We start from the raw sequence: 21,453 nt of genomic DNA on the forward strand, positions 1-21,453 counted from the left end.
CCGCCCTAAAATCCATCTCCGTGCGCCCTAAAATCTTTTTCAAGCCCGCCCAGAGAATATTCTCCGGGAATCGCTCCGAGTTTTAAAGACCGCCATAGATGCTAGGGCAGCGCGAAATTTAGGGCACCTTGGAAGTGGAAGAATAGGAGCGATGGAGCAGCCGGCCATGGCGTACAGCACCGGCGGATGGAACGATCGATGGTATGCGCCAAGCAGCAGCCCGGAGAGCCCCCCGCCAGGTATCCAGCGGCATCACAGCCACCGTCATCACTACGGCAAGGATCGCCACAGCACGGACTCGGACTCGGATCATCACCACCACAGACACGACCGCGGCGGCTCCGTGGAGAACCAGGGCTCGGCGGAGGGTAAGAAGAGGAGGAGCCGATGGGAGCCCCAGCCGGAATCCACCGGGGAAGAGGGCGGCGGCCAAAATCCCCAGCAAAGCCAGCAGCAGCAGCTGCAACTCATCGATCCGCAGCGGCCGCCCGGCGGCGATGGCAGCGGCGCCGCCGCCCCCAAGAAGAGGAAGTCGCGATGGGCCGCGGAGGAGCCCAAGACGCTACTGGCCAATGTGAATTTGTCGAACTTCCCGACGATCGAGTGGGATCCCGAGATGCAAGCGCTCAATATCAAGGTGTTGGAGCTCAACCGGAGGCTCCAAATGGGACAGCTCTACGACGACCGGCCCGACATGCCGAGGTCTCCATCTCCGGAGCCCATCTACGACAACATGGGCATTAGGATCAACACAAGGGAATATCGAGCTCGCGAGAAGCTGACGAAGGAGCGTCACGAGCTCATCTCCGAGATGATAAAGAAGAACCCACACTTCAAGCCGCCACCCGACTACAAACCTCCGAAGCTCCAAAAGAAGCTCTACATCCCGTCGAAGGAGTACCCGGGGTACAACTTCATAGGACTCATCATCGGGCCTCGCGGGAACACGCAGAAGAGGATGGAGAAGGAGACTGGAGCGAAGATCGTGATCCGCGGGAAAGGGTCTGTGAAAGAAGGAAGAACGCACCAGAAGAGGGACGTGAAGCCGGATCCGTCCGAGAACGAGGACTTGCACGTCCTGGTGGAGGCGGACACCGAGGAGGCGCTGGAGGCGGCGGCTGGGATGGTGGAGAAGCTCCTCCAGCCGGTAGAGGAGGGGCGGAACGAGCACAAGCGAGCACAGTTGCGAGAGCTGGCGGCGCTGAACGGGACGATCCGGGACGACGAGAGCTGCCGCCAGTGTGGACAGCTCGGGCACCGGCAGTACTGCTGTCCGGAGAAGAGCACGACTTTCAAGGCTGGGGTGGTGTGCGCGAAGTGTGGCGACGGCGGCCACCCGACGAGCGATTGCACGCAGCAGGGACCGGCGGTGAACAAGATGGACGGGGAGTACCAGAAGTTCCTGGTGGAGGTGAACGCCGACGGTAGCGGCGGTGGCGGCGACGCCAGCGTCGGCCGCCACACCGGGCCGACTTTGCTTCTCGGGGGACCGAGTGGTGCTCCGGGGGGCCTGACGGCGAAGCCCAAGGACGATGATACGAACCTCTACGTGGGCTACTTGCCGGCGACGTACGATGACGAGTCCTTGAAGCGGCTCTTCTCGTCGTTTGGACAGATCGAGGAGGTGAAAGTGATCAAGGACCGAACCACCGGCGCGAGCAAAGGCTACGGGTTCGTCAAGTTCACGGACCCGGCGGCGGCGAGCCAGGCGGTGTTTAGCATGAACGGGTGGAAGATCGAGGACAAGACGCTGGCGGTGAGGATCGCTGGCCGGCCCCCGGCTCCAGGCGCCCCGGCGGCGTATGGAATGGATGGAAGTGGCGGCGGTGGAGCCTATACGGCGTTTCCTCGGCCACCCGGGTCCATGGCGGCGCCACCACCGTGGGGTCCCGGCCCGCCGCCACCTTTCAATCCTTACGCCGCTCAGTACCCGCTGGCCCCACCGGGGACGGTCCCTCCGCCACCCTTCAACGCGTTCCCGCCGCCGGGGGTGTACGCGGTGGATCCAGCGCCGCCGCCGCCGGGTTTCTCCCCGCCGCCAGCGTCGCAAGAGTCGCAGGGAGCGGCGTCGCAGGGGTCGGAGTTCTCGGGCTCTGCGTACCATGGCTATCCTCCGCAGTACTCTGGTGGCTACTACACTGGACCGCCGCCTCCGGCTGTTCCTCCGTGGGCCACGAATGCCGCCGCGGCCGAGAACCCGCCGGCTAACCAGGTGGAGTCGGAGTACGAGCGGTTTATGTCCGAGATGAAGATGAAGTAAGGCTCTCCAGGTATGTGATATCTTACTCACTTCTCCGCAATTTATTTTTTCGTTTCGCTTACTTGGATTTTTTATTTTTTCTCGTGCCATGGTTTGATTCTTGTGCTGATCTTGTTGTTGCTGCTAACGCCGTGCTAACTTCAACACAGTGTCGTTTTTTTTTGTTTGAATCTGCGCAGGCTGATGATAGTGATGATGATGAATTTGTGTTGTTTTACTAGCGCTACGCTGTCAACAAAGAAAAGAGAGAAAGACCAAAGTGGTGGTGGGCATGGTGGACATGGCGCTTCTAACGAGTTTGAGATTCGAGAATTCTTTCCAGGTGACGACTGACACAGTTGACACTATTAACGTTTTGTGTGTTCGTTTTTGTAGAGGTTTTTTCTTTAAAGTTTTTCCTTTCATAATCGTCTACTACAATGGTATGACGCTTCTAAGGCTGTGAGTGATTAGCTTTCTCGCTGTGCTGTGCTAATCCTTTCCATGTTGTGTCTAACCTTGTACAGAGAATGCTCCCTTTTTTTTTCTTTTTTTTTTCTTTTTCTGGGTTGTAGCTAAACCATAGTTTTTTGTGTATTGTCACCGATGCTTGCTTGCAGCGCAGATCTTTCCAGCCGAAAGCACGCTGAATCAATGAACCAACGAAAGTGGGTTGGAAAAGTGCCGCTGTAGTAGACATTTCTTTCTGGGTGATCCGCACGGGAGGAAAATTACAACTTGATTTAGGGTACTAGTTCTACTTTAAAGAAAAGGTAAAAAAGGTATAGGTATATCAAAACCAAAATTGCTTAGAAATGTAAACGCTTGATTTCAATCCTCTTATGACTTGTCTACAAGATCACTATTTATTCCAATGATGCCATGGGATTTTGGCTGGATAGAAAATGATGTTGTCTCTGGAGCAGGGATCTGTGTGATCCCTCCCAAAATTCGTTCAAGAATCTCATTGGGCTACGAGCTGGAAAGAAGAGAAATGCACCCATCAAAGTGAAGGCGAAGAGTATAGTTAAAAGACGAGAACTTTGACATGGTGGTCTATAGAGAGAGCTATAGCCATAGAGCTGGGGAGTAAATGCAGGTTAGACAAGTATTATAAGTGAGGAAACTGACTGATGCCAAATCATTGCAGGTTACATTATGAACGAGGCTTTTCTGCGGTACCCGAGCGAGTACCAGCTGCACACAGACTCTCACACATATATGCCTGATGCGGATAATTCAAATTTAGAAGGCAGGCTTCAGATTTAGAAGCCGTTCGGCGGCGGGTTTAAAATACCAAGCCTGGCAGATTGTAAGGCCGAAGGAGCAAGGGAAGAAAAAAAAAGGAAAAAAAAGGGAGAGACAAATGTAGCAGCAAGCAGGACGAAAGTGCACAGGACGAAAGCTACGCAACTTTGATGGCGACTTTACGAGCGAGTGTGCGAACGAGGGAGGCGCGCGAGCGCGAGCGACCGAGGGATCGTAAATGTTTACGAGCTTCTCTTGTACAAGTTGTTTGTTGCTTTGAGAGGGAGTGAAAAGAGCGAGCGGGATGGGGAGACTGACAGGCCGGTTTGGAAACGCTCCCTGGTTTGCAAATGGGCCAGATAAAGAGAAAGGCGAGTGGAAAGATGCCAAAGAAGCAGGACGAGCAGGGTGCAGGACTGTAGCTGAAAGCCCAAGTTGCAGAAGAGGTAAAGAGGGAGAGGCTTTTGAATTTTACCTCCTGTGGTGTTGGTGTTGCATAAACCTGCTGCAGTGCTGCAAGAGTGTGTGTGTGTGTGTGTGTGTACTCACAATCCCCCATTTTTGAACTTCTGCTGCAAAAGGGCCAGAACATCACAATCACATTTTTTCATTCCATGCTATATGTATTGAGACGTTGCAAGTACCTTTGGCTCGTTGCCTTCGCTTTCTCTTTGTCTGCAGAGGGGGACTGCTAAAATACCTGTAAGACGATCTGGTGGTGATGGTGTTTATGGATTTCTTTCTTTTTTTTTTTTTATAGCACATTCATACCAGTAAACCGTTGCTCCTGGTGGATGCTTGCTTATCGATCCCAACAAAAGAGCACCCGCGTATCCAAACGTTAGGATTCCTTTCCCTGCCTGGACTAACTGAGGCCCCTGTAAACATTCCCGGAGAGATTAGCTCTAATAGCGATGGACGCGATGGACAATCAGAGAGCTTGGAAAGAAAGAAATGCGATGACTCCAGTCCCAAGGACCACACACACCTGATATAAAAAGACATGGAAGGTGCAAGCAACACTACTACTGCTACTACTACTACGACTACTACTATACTACAAAAGACATTGAATTCAATGGCTTTACTGTCTCCAAGAAAATGGACCTCTGGCCTTACGGATTACTTTAATGATATCAGCAAAGGCCTTTCCTTCCAAGATTAAATGCACCTTCAGCATTTACAAATGCCTTGCACAGCTACGCTGCTATTCCATACCAGATCAGCCCAAGCATAGCTATTCTTTTCCACAAACGTCAAGGCAGGCGCGCAAGAAAAAGAAGTCCTCCTCCTTCTGTGTGCTTGTGTGACTAAGTAGAAATAGAAATGCATGCATGGATAACGGTGGCAAAGTGAAGTGCGTCGTCCCAATGCTGCTGCTATGCTACTACTGCATATGACTACTATATGCAAAATAACATCTAAAAAACGTAGACACGAGCAGCACAGCTTGGACAAATCATTTCACTTGACTCTAGAACTTCCCATGTCTCTCCACCTTTGGAAAACACGCACCTTCAATGCGGCAGAGGAGCAGCAGGAGCAGTAGCAGCAGCGGCAGCAGCAGCAGCACAGGAATGGTATATGACACGGGCTTTATGGTTCCGAGGCACGCAAAAGGAAAAGATTCCTTGACAAATCAGTAGAGAATCGGTGAGCGAGGTTATATCAGCAACTGGAACTTAGATTTGGATACCTTCCAAGGTGTTGGAGGACTCGGAGGCCTGACTTTGAGATCATCCAGCTTGGGTGCTTTTCCCATCGCTTTCAGCTGAAATCGCTCTCCTTTCTGCATCCGGGTGGTAAGACGAGATAGTATCCAGTGGCATCAATGTACATATATATCTATGCATCTCACCATCACTCTTATCGGCTGGATAAAAATTGTAAACGTCAACACGAGAAGGACAGCTAAAGGATTGCAGAAAAGAAAGGAAGCCATGAGCTTGAGTTTGCTGCTGCGCGGCGGTTTAGTATAGAAAACTGGGCAACTGCAATGAAATCTCAGGCATATGTCCCGGGACAGGAATGCAAAATGCTAAACAAAATTCAGTAATCCAATCAGATATGTCGACCCTGCGAGCAGACAAATCATGCTCCAAATAATGCAAAATATGTGGATGCAGCGCATATACTATGTGCACTAGGGAGATCGGGCACTGTAAACAAAGGCAAGCAATGCGAAAAGTCTCCAGGCAAACCAGCTCGAAGGCAAGAGTTCTCTCTCTCAGACAAAAGTCTCCAGTGGCCCTCGATGAAACTCGGAGATGCATCACCAGGCAAGAAGAAAAGCGACTCCACTGCATCTATCAAAACCAGCAGGAATTAGATAGATTCAGCGAAGAGTATATACCATGGATACAAAAAGAAGAGGCGTGCCGGACGATCACTTGCTCCTCGCTGCATGCCTAGAGGACAAAAGCAAAATGGCACCGTCAAGGAATAGCCAAGTACGAAAAGATAAGAAATTTGGAACCAGGCACCTGTTCTTGAACAGTAAAGGACTTTGATAGATCCTTTTCTCACCATGCTGCGTGCGATGCGCGAATTGTGTAAGCTCCAAGCTCTGAATCGAGAATCAAACAGAAAACTTCTTGACTGGTACCAGACTTGAATTTGGAAACAAGGGAACCTAGAGCACAAGCATACATCGATCTCCTCCAGACGAAAACAGACAAGAAACTCGAAATCCTTGGCGCAAATGCACAAATCCAAACCATCACAACGAGTCAAGACTAGCTTGCGTCCAAGCAGTGTTCTTCCTTTTCTCGAAACTTTTCGGAAACAGTGACTGCAAAGACTGGAATGGCGGTGGAAGGACGAAGGGAATCAAAGCAAGCAGCAAATTACAGTCTAGGTTCCCCTGTTACCAAGCTCAAACCTGTCACCACATTTTAATCCAGCGACCATTGACAAGCTCAATCTCCTCTTGTGTTTTTATCGTTTTTCGCTCGCGACTGGATCTAGAATGCTGGTATCGCTCTAGCAGCAGCAGCAGCAGCAGCGAGGAGAGACGAGGAGCTTTGAAGGAAGTAAGCAAAGAGAAGGAAGAAGAAGAAGAAGGAATGGATGAAAGCCAGTATACCCGGATCCCGAAAATGCACACCCACACTCTCTCTTTTTTCCATGAGACAAACAAAAGAAAGAAAAACCTTCTTTCCACTTGAAGACGACGACGACGACGACGACGCTCTTCCCTCTCTCTCGCTCTTCCTCCCACACACTCACAGACAGACTTAAAGATTTATACTCACAAGAGAGGAACGGCACGGCACGGCACGGGCGAAGATCTTCACGCCTCCGACTAGAACAGCAAAACGGCGCCCTCGGGAATCTGTTGGCCTGGCCTAGTTCCAGCCTCCGCCACTGGCAGCGCTCTCTCTCTCTTTCTCTCTCTCTCTCGCTCGCCGCGCCTCGATCCCAGCGCAGGCATCCGGATTCCGGAATTTGGAAGGGGGGGAGCGCTGGCTGGCGCCTGTTCTTCCGCCCTGGCGTGTACAATCGCGCGTAATATTCACGAGGCCCGCAGTAATGCGGCAGCGGAGGAAATCCTAGAAATCAGAGCGCGAGCCCGAGGCGAGGAGCAAGAAAGAGAGATTAATCAATCAATCGCGAATCGAGCGAGGAATGGAGCGAGGCGGAATCAAGGCGGTGGACGGCCGCCCCCGGCGGGCGCTCGTCGCTAGGATTTTTGGCAACAACGATGAGCAGCGTAATAACTCCGTCTAAGATTCCGCTAATCTAACGGCGCTCGCCGTCCGTACCGTGGCGCCACGCCACGTCCGCGCCCGACGTGGCGCGTGACGCGGCGGAGGATTGCGACCCGCGTGACGCCACGTGGCCGGGGCTTTATTTCCCGATTTTATCACCTGGCAGCCATGGCCAGGGAGGGAAAGCTTTCCCTTTTTGGGGGGCCGGGGTCACCACGTTTTGTGGCAAGTGTGTACCGTGGTGAGTGAAGTCACCGTGTATGTATTTCTGGTGTGGAGGACAGGGTACAATGCCGGTGGGATTAGAGCGGCCAATTGGAATTTAGGGGCTAAGGCGGGGCTAATCTGGGGCATTAGAGCTAAACCGGGGGATTTTGCGGCTTTTTGTCCTTGCAGCTTGCATTTCAATTTGGGGTTGACGACTGGGCGAAAAGATTTGATATGAAAGCGCTGAGGAGATTGGACAACACCAAATAAAGTATAAAGGACCCACCATCGCTATAGCAAGGTACAAATGTAGAAAATATACCTTCCACGTGGCGCAAATATGTCTAGCCACTTGGCCTACAAGCTGACGTGTTTTGGTGACATGACACCGAATTTGAGGCACCACGTGGTGTAAGCTGTGCCGTCCATTTGAAAGATAGGGCTCCGGGTAAGGAGAAGAGGATTAGGGTTTTTATTCTAACCTGCGCCGCGTGGTATCGGCATTGGCATCGGCAGCATTGGCGCGTGCTCGCTCGCGCGATCTCATGGTACGTTCCAGGGAAATCTCGGACGATCCATCGGTTTGATCTCTCTCGATTTTGGATCCTCTCAGGGCAGCAGCGCCATTGGGAATGGCAGCAGAGGCAAATCTCCCGCTGTCCATCAGCGGCGCCGCCTACGCTAGAGCAATGGCGCACGAGAAAGGTCCCCACGACGGCCTGGGATTTCGGCAATACATGCTGGCGGGATCCATCGCCGGCGTGGTAGAGCACACGGCAATGTTCCCGGTCGACACTGTCAAGACGCGCGTCCAGATGCTATCGGCTCCTTCGTCCTGCCCGTGCGGCTCCCCAGTTCCATCGCTCACCAAGGCAGTGGGATCGATCATGCGCCTGGAAGGTCTGGCGGGGTTCTACCGAGGATTGGGAGCCATGGTTCTCGGCGCTGGGCCGTCCCACGCGGTCTACTTTGGATGCTACGAGTTCTTCAAGGAGAAGTTTGGAGGCAACCGCGATGGCCACCAGCCTCTAGTCCATATGGCGTCCGGGGCTTGCGCCACCGTCGCTAGCGACACGGTGCTCACGCCCATGGACGTGGTGAAGCAGCGGTTGCAGCTAAGCCGGAGTCCATACCAGGGGGTGGCGGACTGCGTTGCGAGGATTTACAGGAGCGAGGGGCTTGCGGGGTTCTACGCCTCGTACAGGACCACGGTTTTGATGAACATTCCGTTCACCGGGGTACACTTTGCGGCGTATGAGGCTGCCAAGAAGATCTTGTCCGAGTTGTATCCGGATCAGGCTGGGGACGATCACTTGTTGACGCATGTTGCCGCCGGTGGCACCGCCGGAGCGCTGGCGAGTGGGATCACTACTCCGTTTGATGTTGTCAAGACGAGGCTCCAGTGCCAGGTATGTGTCTCTTTTGTCTCTGAGAAGCGAGTGTTTCATCAAGCTTTCCGTTGTTTCAGTTCCACTCTTCTTAGATGGGAGTTGAAAGTTTTGCTTTCACAGAGTTGTATTTTTTGTTTAGAGTTTATAGTGTTGGTTCTTGTGGTCTGGTTTAGCGTTTCTTTCTTGAGTTCTAGGATGCTTGTGCATGTAGATGAGTGTTCGTTTCGTATGCTAGTTTAGTTGCGATGGCTCTAAATTCTGGATGTGGCTGTTCTCAGGGTGTTTGCGGTGCAACCAAGTACTCAACCAGCTCCGTCACACAAGTGGTGAAGGAGATTGTTCGCCGTGAGGGCTCGGCGGCCCTGTTCAAGGGGTTAAAGCCTAGAGTTTTGTTTCACACTCCTGCGGCAGCCATCAGCTGGTCCACTTACGAAGCCGGTAAGAGCTTCCTGCAAAGTTGGAACGCGAGTCATGGCTCGGATTGATGCCTCCCAGAGCATCACGAGATTCTTTGTATTGGCTCTTCGAAAATTTTGACACTGGAAATTTTACAGTTGTTTCTCGCACTTGGGAAGCAAATTATGAAAGACTCACTGTTTGAAGTTGCAATACTTTGCCTACATTGTTCTTGCTTTATACTTTGAATCAAAAAAGCCTTAAAATTTTAAAGATGCGTGGCGTATAAACGTAGTGTTCTGTTTTGTTTTTCTTTTCTTTTCCTCGTTTCTTCATTTCTGGTATTCCAAGTGCGTGCAGCAAGCTAGAAACTCTGGTAAATCAAATTCCCTTTCTTTCATTCTTTCCAGTGCCAACAACGCGCTCACAGACAAACTCCGATGAGCGAGCGTGTAAGAAAAGCTTGTATATGATTCTTTGATCTAAGGTGAGAAGAAACATGTGGATCGATGGTCTAGAATGCTGGCCTTTTGCTCCTTGGCCTTGGCACCTTGTCTTTGGTCCAGGTACGCTTGCATGGCTTACAGTGGTACCTCGGCTGCCCAGGCTTGTGATTGTTGAAATCGTAGAACCTCGTGCACCAGATGCGCCCACACCACGGGCAGTCGATTTGCTCGGGCAGCGTAGCCCTCACCTTCGCTAGCAGAGCTCGCAGCTCGGGCGTCACCTTTGCGGACGCGTTCTTCCTCGTCTTGGCCTCACCACCACAGCTTTTCGAAGCCTTTGGCCGCTTGGGCTCGCTCGGAGTCTTGGGCCTCTTGGGCTCGCTCGAACTCTTTCTCTTGGGCTTGCTCGGAGTCGCTGGCCTCTCAGGCTCGCTCGAAATCTTGGGCTTGTTCGCGGGCTCTTTGGGCTTGACTCTCGCCGTCACCGGCTCTCCACACCAGTCGTCCATGGCGCAGAAGCTTTTGAGAGCTTCCGGGTCCCAAGGAGGGCAAGCCAAGCCTCCCTCGTACTCCCATCCGTCGCCTTGGACCTCGTCTTCCAGATCATCTAGCATGGGGATCTCTGCGTCCTGCGCCTTCCTCTTCATGATGCAATAAACCCTAGTGTACACATTCACATTTATACTTATTCTCAAAAAGGTGCCTTTTTAATTAGTTTAATTAAAATGAAAAGGATGAATTGTAGTATTAATTATAATTATGCTAACTTTAAGCTTTAGTTGGAATGATGTTGTGAAATGGGAATCCACATTACACTTTCAGTCTTGAAAGGCAGTATTAATATTGAAGAGCATTTGGATCAAGAAAAGGCTTTGTATTTGGAAATTCCAGGCATGAAGCCATGCAAAACACCCATTGCTGATTTCCATGCTAACAGTAAAATAACTTTAAAAGCATAAGTAATTAAGATTTATCCTTAATGCAACTCCCTTTGATATTAAATCTTGCTATAATAACAACAAAAAGCCTCACAACTTTAATATTAATATAACTTGTGCAAATAAAATATAAATAAATATAGCAAGATTAAATTTGTGAAACTAGATAGACAAAAGAGAATAATAATTAATAGCACTACATTAAATAAAACTTAAGCCCACTCTTCATCCTAATATTTAGGCTGTGAGTGATGTTTTTTATATATTATAGAGATTAAAAGGTTAATTGCAAAGAAAAATTAATTTATAAATACATACTTGGCCATGAACACAATCTTTAGAATAATATATATAATTGTTAATTTAAAAAAGTAAAAGCTATATTTTTAGTTATTTTCTGAAGTTTTAATTTAATTTTGAAAGAATTCTTTTTTTCAAAGTTCAAGATTACTCCTCCCACTTACTGTGGCTAGCTTATGGAGGGCAAACCAAATCCTTTTCCTCCATATCCGCCAATTCATCTCGGCAATTAATATATTACTAGTAAATTACATACCATAACAATATAAAACAATAATAATAACTTTGGAAAGGTTTACTATAAGATCTTTCAATTTTGATACAAATCTTAAACATTAAATTTTAACTTCATTTCATGAATTCTTTAAAATTATTTTTCAAAATATTCTTGTGTTTTTTCTCAATGATAATTTTACTCTATCAAAATCTTCCAAAATAACATATAAGTGCTGACTCCATTCAATATTTGTGGAAGCCAAATGCAACTTCTAAACTCTTGACAAGAAGCAACATCCAAAAGTGCATCTCCCCAATACTCTATAAATCTAGTTCACTGAGTGGCAGTACTTTCGAACCTGTCCACTCTGTCCTGTCAAGACATTGCTGGACGTGAGCTTGACGAAAGCCGAAGAGAATGTGTCGAGGAAGAGCTGCTGGTTCGTAGAGAAGCGCGCTACCACGGGCGACGTGCGGCTGTCCAGCGCAAGCTCCGAATCGATGGTGAAGAGCCCCTGCCCGTTCATAAGGTCCCGGAAGTACTGGTTGTCAAAGACGAGGTTGGTCATATCGTTGTTGATCACTGTAATGTTGTTGAGCATCCGGGGATTGGCCGTCGGGCACTGGACTCTCAGCCGGCTCGCAAACAGGAGGCCGATCTTACTGTCCTGGTTTGGATAGAGCCGATTCACAATGTTGACGCAGTGCCCGACTCCAATTGTGTGAGCTCCTGGAATGCAAAAGTACAGAAGTTCGGATCAATCGTCCTTGGAAAGTGTCCTGGAAAGAAAAGCCTTTGAGACGTACCGATGATTGCAACGCTTTCGTCGAGAGAGAGGCCCTTGGATGCGAAGAGGCTGATGAAGTTGTCGACGCTTACGGTTGCCGGAGGCAAGAGCCTGTCGGCTGCGGCGTTGGAAGCGGCTGTGCCGTCTCTTCTTCCTGTGAGCACGGGGATGGTCGGGCCTCCGGTGAAGACGATGGATTCTCTGGCCACCAGAACGATGATGTCCGCGCACGAGACGACTCCCGGACAGGCGGCCTCCAGCATCGACTTGATCCTGTCGATGAAATCCAAGCGGCGGATGCCAAAGTTCTTGTCCGAGTCTCTTTCGCTTTTGATGGAACCTTTCGAGTCGAGCAAGATGGACGCGTCGCAACCCTGTAGAACAAAACGTATAAAAACGTATAAACGTACAGTTGTTTCTCGCACTTGGGAAGCAAATTATGAAAGACTCTACTGTTTGAAGTTGCAATACTCTGCCTTACATTGGTCTTGCTTTATACTTTGAATCAAAAAAGCTTTAAAATTTTAAAGATGCGTGGCGTATAAACGTAGCGTTCTGTTTTCTTTTCTTTTCCTCGTTTCTTCATTTCTGGTATTCCAAGTGGGTGTAGCAAGCTAGAAATTCTGGTAAATCAAATTCCCCTTCGTTCTTTCTTTCGCCAACAACGCGCTCACAGACAAACTCCGATGAGCGAGCGTGTAAGAAAAGTTTGTATATGATTCTTTGATCTAAGGTGAGAAGAAACATCGTCTAGAATGCTGGCCTTTTGCTCCTTGGCCTTGGCACCTTGTCTTTGGTCCAGGTAAGCTTGCATGGCTTACAGTGGTACCTCGGCTGCCCAGGCTTGTAATTGTTGAAATCGTAGAACCTCGTGCACCACATGCGCCCACACCACGGGCAGTCGATTTGCTCGGGCAGCGTAGCCCTCACCTTCGCTAGCAGAGCTCGCAGCTCGGGCGTCACCTTTGCGGACGCGTTCTTCCTCGTCTTGGCCTCACCACCACAGCTTTTCAAAGCCTTTGGCCGCTTGGGCTCACTCGGAGTCTTGGGCCTCTTGGGCTCGCTCGAAATATTTGGCCGCTTGGGCTCGCTCGGAGTCTTGGGCCTCTTGGGCTCGCTCGAACTCTTTCTCTTGGGCTTGCTCGGAGTCGCTGGCCTCTCGGGCTCGCTCGAAATCTTGGGCTTGTTCGCGGGCTCTTTGGGCTTGACTCTTGCCGTCACCGGCTCTCCACACCAGTCGTCCATGGCGCAGAAGCTTTTGAGAGCTTCCGGGTCCCAAGGAGGGCAAGCCAAGCCTCCCTCGTACTCCCATCCGTCGCCTTGGACCTCGTCTTCCAGATCATCGAGCATGGGGATCGCGTCCTCTGCCTTCCTCTTCATGATGCAATAAACCCTAGTGTACACATTCTGGGTCCACACATTTATACTTATTCTCAAAAAGGTGCCTTTTTAATTAGTTTAATTAAAATGAAAAGGATGACTTGTAATATTAATAAAAATATTAATTATAATTATGTCAACTTTAAATTTAGTTGGAATGATGCTGTGAAATGGGAGTTTGTATTGCACTTTTGGTCTTGCAAAGTAATATTAATACTGAAGAGCATTTGGATAAAAAAAAGCCTTGCATTGGAAATTCCAAGCATGAAGCCATGCAAAACACTTATCACTAATTGTGGATTTCCATGCTAACAGCAAGAGAATTTTAAAGGCATAATTAATTAAGAGTTATCCTTAATACAACTCCCTTAGATATTAAATTTTGCTATAATAACAACAAAAAGCCTCACAACTTTAATATTAATATAACTTGTTCAAATAAAATATAAATAAATATAGCAAGATTAAATTTGTGAAACTAAATACACAAAAGGGAATAATAATTAATAGTAAAACTTAAACCCACTCTTCATCCTAACAATTATGCTGTGAGTTATGTTTTTGTATGTTATAGATATTAAGAAGGTTAATTACAAAGAAAATTTAATTTATAAATGACCATAATATCTTTAGAATAATATATATAATTGTTAATTTAAAAAATTTAAAGTTACATTTTTAGTATTTTTTAAAGTTTTAATTTAATTTTGAAAGAAATTTAATTTATTTTTTCTTCAAAGTTCAAAATTACACCTCCCATTGACTTTACTTTACATTTACTTTGGTTGGCTTATGGAGGGCAACCCAAACCCATATCTGCCAATGAATTGTCTATCTCGATAATTAATATATTGTTAATAAATTACATAATATAACAATATAAAATAATAAGAATAAAATTTGGAAAAATTTATTTAAAGATTTTGATACAACTTTAAACATTAAATTTTAAATTCATTTCATAAATTCTTTAAATTTATTTTTCAAATTTGTTTTGTATTTTTTCTCAATGATAATTTTACTCAAACAAAATCTTCCAAAATAACATATAAGTGCTGACTCCATACAATATTTGTGGAAGCCAAATGCAACTTCTAAACTCTTGACAAGAAGCAACATCCAAAATGGCGTCTGCTAATACTCTATAAATCTAGTTCACCGAGTGGCAGTACTTTCGAACCTGTCCACTCTGTCCCGTCAAGACATTGCTGGACGTGAGCTTGACGAAAGCCGAAGAGAATGTGTCGAGGAAGAGCTGCTGGTTCGTGGAGAAGCGCGCTACCACGGGCGACGTGCGGCTGTCCAGCGCAAGCTCCGAATCGATGGTGAAGAGCCCCTGCCCGTTCATAAGGTCCCGGAAGTACTGGTTGTCAAAGACGAGGTTGGTCATATCGTTGTTGATCACTGTAATGTTGTTGAGCATCCGGGGATTGGCCGTCGGGCACTGGACTCTCAGCCGGCTCGCAAACAGGAGGCCGATCTTACTGTCCTGGTTTGGATAGAGCCGATTCACAATGTTGACGCAGTGCCCGACTCCAATTGTGTGAGCTCCTGGAATGCAAAAGTACAGAAGTTCGGATCAATCGTCCTTGGAAAGTGTCCTGGAAAGAAAAGCCTTTGAGACGTACCGATGATTGCAACGCTTTCGTCCAGAGAGAGGCCCTTGGATGCGAAGAGGCTGATGAAGTTGTCGACGCTTACGGTTGCTGGAGGCAAGAGCCTGTCGGCTGCGGCGTTGGAAGCGGCTGTGCCGTCTCTTCTTCCTGTGAGCACGGGGATGGTCGGGCCTCCGGTGAAGACGATGGATTCTCTGGCCACCAGAACGATGATGTCCGCGCACGAGACGACTCCCGGACAGGCGGCCTCCAGCATCGACTTGATCCTGTCGATGAAATCCAAGCGGCGGATGCCAAAGTTCTTGTCCGAGTCTCTTTCGCTTTTGATGGAACCTTTCGAGTCGAGCAAGATGGACGCGTCGCAACCCTGTAGAACAAAACGTATAAAAAAGCATGAAAAGGAAACGAGAAAAATGCTTACCCCGACTTGGCAGTCGTGAAAAGCCAGCCGAAGGAGAGCTGCGGGTGCTGTTGGATCGGTAATAAAATTCCCAGAGAAGGCAGCTCGCACAATGCTCTCCGCATTTGGACACGATGACGAGTAGAAACCGACTCTTAGACCTGAGTTACCACCGCTGCTCCCAGACGCATCACCTCCGCCGGCATTCGGGCTACCAAAACCAATTCCACTGCCTCCTCCATTGCCGATATTCCCTCCAGGACTGCCAAAACTCCCTCCGCTTCCACCACCAATTCCGCTGCCTCCTCCACTGCCGATGTTCCCTCCAGGACTGCCAAAACTCCCTCCGCTTCCACCACCAAAGTTAGAACCCGGACTACCTCCATTGCCAAAATTTCCTCCGCTTCCACCACCGAAGTTAGAACCCGGACCTCCTCCATTGCCAAAATTCCCTCCACTTCCACCACCAAAGTTCGAACCCGGACCACCTCCATTGCCAAAATTCCCTCCACTTCCACCTCCAAAATTGGAACCCGGACCACCACCTCCAAAGTTGGAACCTGGGCCACCACCTCCATTCCCAAAGCTTCCACCGCTTCCACCCCCAAAGTTGGAACCTGGGCCACCACCGCCATTTCCAAAGCTCCCCCCACTTCCACCCCCAAAGTTGGAACCAGGCCCTCCCCCGTTTCCAAAGTTTCCTCCACCACCACCAAAGTTACCGCCGTTGCCTCCACCAAAGTTACCGCCACTTCCATCACCGATGTTGGGACCTCCACCCCCGTTAAATCTACCCCTGCACCTGTAATAATCGCCGTCGTCGTGGTCCGGACAATGGTGCGCCGGTTCCATGACTTCGCTTGTTTCCCTTGCTGCCGAAGACATTGTAGCTACTAGCATCACTGAAAGGAGCAGCATTCCCCTGTAAGTCTTCATTCTAGCACCTCCTCCTAATGATCGAGCTAAGTACTTGCCGGAAAGAGCAGCGAAGAATGCTGCTAGAGAGTTCATGATAAAGCTCACCAGTCTCCACAGCTGAAGGAGTAACCAGGATCGTCGTTGTCAACGGCGCTCTTCTTGTTGCTGCGCTCTTCTTGTTGCGGCGCTCTTCTCGCTCCCCTTTGATCCTTCTAGGATGGGAAGAAAAGACGAGGTAATAAGACACTGCTTTTCCTGCTCTAGAAGTTACCTCGCTCTCAGTCTTAGCAGCAGCACTCCTGCATTCAATGCACACCACTGTCCTGCCTCAACCTCGTGGCTTGCGTAAGGAAAAGACCACTACCAGTGGCCTCGGTTCCTGGCGAGGAGAGCAAAACTCTATCAGCTTCGTTCTCTTGTCTTCCACTCTCTAGCCACATTCCACGGTGGAAGGGAACTGAGAGAATCTAGAAGCCGCTGCAAAACGACGACCCTCCTCCGTGGAAAGACGGTCTCCTGCTTTTTCAAGCACCACCAGAGCCAGACGGGCCAGCCTTTCCTTTTCGCGCTTGTATGACGGTGCGGAATGAATGCCATCTCTTGTGTAGAGCACTTAGCGTGAGAGGTCCTGACCCCTCTGTCCCTGCACAATGAAATCACGTGCAGCTTGTTATACCCGAAACTAGGCAGCTCTTAGCACAAGAGATGTGTTTGATCTTACTTCTTAGTGTCGCTAGCTGCCCGATCACATCGCTGCTATGAATGCAACGCGGAATTTGGCTTCTCAAAACGTCTGTTTCTCTCTGATGCACCACCACGGAACAGGCTTTATAAAATTAAAGCGATTCACACCCCTTGCATGCTCTTTACCAGCTTACTCCAGGAAAATTTCCCAGATCAAGTTAGGCGAAGATCTGCTACAGGAAGGCATCCGAGTTATATTTTCATATGTTTTGTTTAAAGATCGAGACTTACGCCGAAATAACGCGCCGATATGTCTGGTAGCAAGTATTTGCATGTTGCGTGCCGACATCCTGGGGAAAAAAGCCATAAACAAGAACAAGGATATTGCTGCAACTGATCCTGTTATTCAACTGTCTCTACAGTATGCTACGTAAACAAAAATCGTGTTGCCAAAACTCTCACTTCTGAGTGGTCACCTGGCTTTTGCCTAAGAATCGACGCCTGTAAATTTGAACAGAATAGATTAGAGATGCATTTGAAGCGGACTCGATGTTTAAACCTTGGGCCGCTCCATGAAGTTCGCAAAATATCCTATACCAAATGATGGAGCAGTGTGTGCTGCGAGGAATTCAACTCCTTCCAATCTATTAGGCTGGAAAACAATCATTATAGATTTTAAACCACATATATCACTTACGAATGACTTGAAAGACTGTAGAAGTAGAATCCCAGCATCCTGTTTTTGACTGTCTAAGTGTCCTTGATTAAGCTTCAGTAAAATGTCTGAGCAAACGCTTACGGGGCCAGCATCTGACCTGTTACAACCAGAGAAGTAAGTACGATCAAAGTCCAACGAAAAACATACTCCCACAAAGAATCGCAGCATTCACGCGCCAAAAGAGACTTGATAAGCCTCTCTCCTGCTCCTGATGTGCTGCAACCCACGGAAGATGATAAGTTTGATGTTGCCCAGCAACCGCATCCATACACCGCAGCAAGTCCGACTCGACCTTTAGCCTGCAGCTCTTGGGGATTAGCAACATGATAATCCAAAGAAAACGAAGAATAACGGACTTTCATAGCAATACCACCACTAGAAACTCCAGCCGAAATATTTCCTTTGTCGTCCACGCACACTGCACCAACCGTGTCCTGCATCACGTCCTCTCTGCTTAAATTACTCTCTGGCTGTTCTGGTCAAGAAAGACAATCCAAGTAAGAAAAGAAATTCGGAAACGACGAATCCATACTTGTCATCATGTTCTTATACTTGAGCCATTGCTCCTTGGATCTATTCGTGACAAGCTGTAAAAGAAGCACTGTAATCAGCAACAACTACGGATTATCAATCACAAACCGTATGCTCCGGACTCTCCATGGTTTCGATTCCATGCTCTTTGGCCCATTGCCTCGCGCCATCGCCAACTATAAAACTGGAAGCCCAACACTAAGATGATACAGGGAAGAATCAATCAGACATACATGGGTGGAATTAATCCAAGCGAGGAAGAACCGTGTCTACTTTCTTTAGCCAAAAGCGCAGCTACCTCGATAGGATTTGAGACACCTAGAATTCTTCGCTTGAGCGGACAGAAGAAAAAAAAAATTACAAAGGTTTTACCTGAAGTAGCACCAACAGCACCAAACGATCCCGAGTCATCCATTATGCTAGCATCGCACTCCACGTTTCCCTCTTGAGTCAGATTGGACCCTCGACCAGCATTCGTAATTTCATCATCCTGGAAAATTCATGAGAGATAGAACACGATTGAAGCATTCTTAATCACCTCCAAGGCTTTGATCGCTGCCACAACGGCATCCATGCTGGTCCCGGAGCTCTAAAGAATCCGCAAGAATTTCGTAAGAACTCGAAACCAAGGGAGCAAATAAGCCGCATTCTCCCAAAATTTCCATCAGATCAATCAAGCCCCAGCTCCCACAAGAGAAATCGCGCAATCTACCTGGGAGAGAACCGCGGCGGCGGCCAGACAAGCTCGCCGCATCGCCCTGCGGTAGTTCTTGGAATTGGATTGAGCGTGGTAGCCAGCGCCGACGTGAACAGCCACGAAGAAGCGCGCCTTGCTCTTCATCGCCATTCCCGCCCGCCCTAAAACCCTAGAACAAACGTATTGTCCAACTCATAGTCCTACGTGGCAAAATGCTTCAAAACCATGGAAAAGGAGATTAGGGTTCTTCAGAAACATGGCAAGGGTAAAGCCTACAATGGTGCTCGACTTGGACAACACGCTCGTCTACGCGCACACGGACATGGTGGCCGGATCAGACTTCACAATGGAGCGCGCGGGCGAGGAATCTCCACTGTTTATAATGAAGAGGCCCGGAGTGGATGCGTTTCTAAAGAGGATTTCCAAGGTTTTCCGGCTGGTGGTGTTTAGCGCTGGGGTGGAGGAGTATGTGAACTTCGTCGTTGATCACTTGGATCCAGCAAAGACTATGATCTGGAAAAAGCTTCATAGTGGGCACTGCAAGATCGATGAGGGAACCAAATTCAAGGATCTGGGTTTTGCCGATCGAGAGTTTCGTGGTGTGGATTTGAAGAGGCTGGTTGCGTTGGATGATCTTGTGGATTTCTACGCAAAGGAGTACAGGGAGAACGTCGTCAGGGCTGAGAAGTTCGAGGGATCGCCCGGGGATTGCTTTCTCCAGGGACTGGCGCCGTTTCTTCTGGCGCTAGCCAAGCTCCCAGATTTCAGGAGGGCGATCGTTTGCTACAACAATGGCGAGTGCAAGGAGATGAATGGTAGGGTTTACATCAAGGACGCCTTCGATGATAGCTGGGTGGATGCCTCTCTGTGAGAACAAAGCTTGTAAACTATTATCATTTGACAATCTCATGGTTTGAGAGGAAAAAATACAAAGAACTTCCTAATTTTCTTTATTTCGGAGCGATCCTAGATTCGATCGATTTTACATTGGATCATTTCTTCGTCTCTTTCTCCTGTGCTTTGGCCGGCGGCTTCTGCTGGGCAGAATGCTACAAAGAATCAATCCCCAAAACAGAGAATTAGGGCTGTGGGTTGGATGGAGCGCTTACCAGCAGCAATCCAGCGGCGACCGAGACGCCCAGCACAGCCGAGAAGGCAGCTGCGGTGCCCGTGAGGAGATTCCACCGTCTGAAGATCATCGCTCCCGCGAAGAGCCCTAAAACCGAAAACCCTAAAAGCTTTAGGGTTCTTGGGTCGTTTACCTTTACCGTTGACTATAGCCTTTACTGTACTTAAAATGTTTTTTAGGGTTCTTCGCGAGAAATGGAGCTGGAAGACGGTGAGATTGCCCCTGCGACTGTGTCTTCTCTTTCTCTAGCGGCTGCAGCATCGGCAGCGTCAGCGGCGGCGGTGGATGAAACGGGCTCCACGAAATCCGATAATGCCGGTGAGAACGAGCAATCACCCGGGGCGGCGCCAGTGGTCACAGCCTGGGCGACGGTGACACGCTGTGCTAGCTCGGATCGAGTGCGATCGCTGTTTGGGAGTTCGCAGCGCCATTCCGCCGACGGCACCCAGTGCTCCGATCCAGGGTTTGTGGAGCTTGCCACGCTCCGACACAAGGAGCTCTACGGCGTGGAACCACCGCTCTCGCGCCTCCCCATCAAGTTCCTCCGCTACTGCTACCTCGAATACTTTGGCAAGCGAATCGTGGACTACGCCGCGGTTACCCGATCTCACGAGCATCACACCGAGAACCACCGCCGCCGCCGCGCCGCCCGTGTCGCCGCCAAGAAGATCGCCTCCACCTCTGCCGCCGCCAAGAAGATCGCCGCCACCTCCGCCGCCGCCGCCAAGTCGCTGTCTTTGCCGTTCCGCGACGTTCCAAAGAGGCCGAGGACGTCGGGAAAGGCGAACGATCTGATCATGCCCCGGCTCAAGCTCACGATCAAGGAGCTCCGGCTGGCGGAGATCCGGTGCCGCGAGCTGGAGGAGCGAGTCAAGGAGGCGGAGGAGATCAAGTCTAGAGCTCGGAGTGGCGGCAATGGTGGCGGGCGGAGCTATAATCCGAGAATGGTTCCCACGCCGCTGGAGGAGCTCCGGGGGCGGCCGCTGGGGTCAGGGTTTAGCGAAGAGGAGAAGAGGAAGGAGTGCCCGGTTTGCTTCGCGAGGTTCTCCAGCGAGGGGTGGTACCGGCTGGGGTCTTGCGGCCACGAGTACCATCTCCAGTGCTTGATGCTGCATGCCTTGTGCGCTTGCTCTTGCGCGGTGTGTGACTCAGAGATCCCGCTCGAGTTCTACAAAGCCATTGGGCAGGAGGATCACCGGCCCGCGTGAGCGAGAGTTGGCGATTCAGTGTTTTTTGGTGTATAAAAATATCTTGCAATGAGTTATTATATGTTATATTATTATTATTATTATGTAAAACAATAAAGTTTTCTTGCGGTTAACATTATTATCGTTGAAAAATATTTCTTTATTAAAATTACATGATTTACAACAGACTAAGAATAATATTAGACTATTAAGCATGAGTTTCCACAGATTTTTTTTAATTAAAGTAATCATACAGTTTTTTTATCTAAAACTACTAAACTTTGAATAAACATAGACAATATTTGACATTGTTC

General features: G+C 49.0%; 7 protein-coding genes and 1 long non-coding RNA gene across 22 annotated transcripts; 4 read left to right on the forward strand and 4 right to left on the reverse strand.

Moving 5' to 3' along the window:
* The first annotated feature begins 128 nt into the window (after positions 1-128).
* Positions 129-3,096, forward strand: LOC112346585 (splicing factor-like protein 1). 8 transcript variants are annotated; one of them, XR_002992503.1, is made up of 3 exons: positions 129-2,582; positions 2,636-2,682; positions 2,860-3,096. XR_002992503.1 is itself a non-coding variant. In XM_024675882.1 (2 exons), exon 1 carries the CDS (start codon positions 152-154, stop codon positions 2,258-2,260), a length of 2,109 nt encoding a protein of 702 aa, XP_024531650.1. In that variant the 5' UTR covers positions 129-151; the 3' UTR covers positions 2,261-2,270; positions 2,410-3,082. The 8 variants fall into 8 exon arrangements, 2 of the variants coding, with proteins under 2 accessions (XP_024531650.1, XP_024531649.1); XR_002992505.1 differs by lacking the exon at positions 2,636-2,682; XR_002992504.1 differs by lacking the exon at positions 2,636-2,682 and having other exon boundaries at positions 2,865-3,096.
* Positions 2,968-7,177, reverse strand: LOC112346586. Of its 7 annotated transcripts, none has more exons than XR_002992507.1 (10): positions 6,742-7,177; positions 5,971-6,053; positions 5,841-5,895; positions 5,346-5,398; positions 5,184-5,276; positions 5,003-5,117; positions 4,259-4,365; positions 4,132-4,187; positions 3,963-4,059; positions 2,968-3,218 (listed from the first exon to the last, which is right to left on the reverse strand). XR_002992507.1 is itself a non-coding variant. In XM_024675887.1 (10 exons), the coding sequence occupies exons 2-8, from the start codon at positions 6,014-6,016 to the stop codon at positions 4,179-4,181; spliced, it is 534 nt and encodes a 177-aa protein (XP_024531655.1). In that variant the 5' UTR covers positions 6,017-6,053; positions 6,742-7,177; the 3' UTR covers positions 2,968-3,218; positions 3,963-4,059; positions 4,132-4,178. The 7 variants fall into 7 exon arrangements, 5 of the variants coding, with proteins under 5 accessions (XP_024531655.1, XP_024531657.1, XP_024531656.1 ...); XM_024675887.1 differs by having other exon boundaries at positions 4,132-4,199; positions 5,346-5,442; XM_024675889.1 differs by having other exon boundaries at positions 3,963-4,056; positions 5,346-5,445.
* A 702-nt stretch (positions 7,178-7,879) lies between these two features.
* LOC9641843 (mitoferrin) lies at positions 7,880-9,382 on the forward strand. Of its 2 annotated transcripts, none has more exons than XM_002971051.2 (3): positions 7,880-7,952; positions 8,018-8,813; positions 9,074-9,382. In XM_002971051.2, exons 2-3 carry the CDS (start codon positions 8,037-8,039, stop codon positions 9,278-9,280), a joined length of 984 nt encoding a protein of 327 aa, XP_002971097.2. In that variant the 5' UTR covers positions 7,880-7,952; positions 8,018-8,036; the 3' UTR covers positions 9,281-9,382. The 2 variants fall into 2 exon arrangements, with proteins under 2 accessions (XP_002971097.2, XP_024531652.1); XM_024675884.1 differs by lacking the exon at positions 9,074-9,382 and adding an exon at positions 8,873-8,972.
* Positions 9,383-11,420: 2,038 nt separating this feature from the next.
* LOC9642528 (peroxidase 29) lies at positions 11,421-13,259 on the reverse strand. Its single transcript, XM_024675905.1, has 3 exons — positions 12,666-13,259; positions 11,899-12,253; positions 11,421-11,821 (listed from the first exon to the last, which is right to left on the reverse strand). Exons 1-3 carry the CDS (start codon positions 13,257-13,259, stop codon positions 11,421-11,423), a joined length of 1,350 nt encoding a protein of 449 aa, XP_024531673.1.
* A 1,114-nt stretch (positions 13,260-14,373) lies between these two features.
* LOC112346588 (peroxidase 29-like) lies at positions 14,374-15,983 on the reverse strand (the record flags this gene model as incomplete). Its single annotated transcript, XM_024675906.1, has 3 exons — positions 14,374-14,810; positions 14,888-15,242; positions 15,297-15,983. Coding segments are annotated over 3 exons (1,443 nt in total), but the record flags the coding sequence as incomplete, so codon positions are not given.
* LOC112346646 lies at positions 15,984-16,871 on the forward strand. Its single transcript, XR_002992540.1, has 2 exons — positions 15,984-16,428; positions 16,476-16,871. It is a non-coding gene; the product is annotated as an uncharacterized LOC112346646 (long non-coding RNA).
* A 390-nt stretch (positions 16,872-17,261) lies between these two features.
* Positions 17,262-18,977, reverse strand: LOC112346645 (putative threonine aspartase). The gene is made up of 11 exons (XM_024676110.1): positions 18,839-18,977; positions 18,665-18,715; positions 18,499-18,616; positions 18,360-18,444; positions 18,235-18,310; positions 18,128-18,182; positions 17,952-18,070; positions 17,743-17,894; positions 17,575-17,692; positions 17,437-17,529; positions 17,262-17,378 (listed from the first exon to the last, which is right to left on the reverse strand). Exons 1-11 carry the CDS (start codon positions 18,971-18,973, stop codon positions 17,304-17,306), a joined length of 1,077 nt encoding a protein of 358 aa, XP_024531878.1. The 5' UTR covers positions 18,974-18,977; the 3' UTR covers positions 17,262-17,303.
* A 102-nt stretch (positions 18,978-19,079) lies between these two features.
* On the forward strand, positions 19,080-20,043 carry LOC112346589 (CTD nuclear envelope phosphatase 1-like). Its single transcript, XM_024675907.1, has 2 exons — positions 19,080-19,690; positions 19,869-20,043. The coding sequence occupies exons 1-2, from the start codon at positions 19,080-19,082 to the stop codon at positions 20,041-20,043; spliced, it is 786 nt and encodes a 261-aa protein (XP_024531675.1).
* Positions 20,044-21,453: the final 1,410 nt, after the last annotated feature.

The sequence above is a fragment of the Selaginella moellendorffii genome, unplaced genomic scaffold, assembly GCF_000143415.4.
Source record: "Selaginella moellendorffii unplaced genomic scaffold, v1.0 SELMOscaffold_16, whole genome shotgun sequence".
NCBI classification, from domain to species: domain Eukaryota; kingdom Viridiplantae; phylum Streptophyta; class Lycopodiopsida; order Selaginellales; family Selaginellaceae; genus Selaginella; species Selaginella moellendorffii.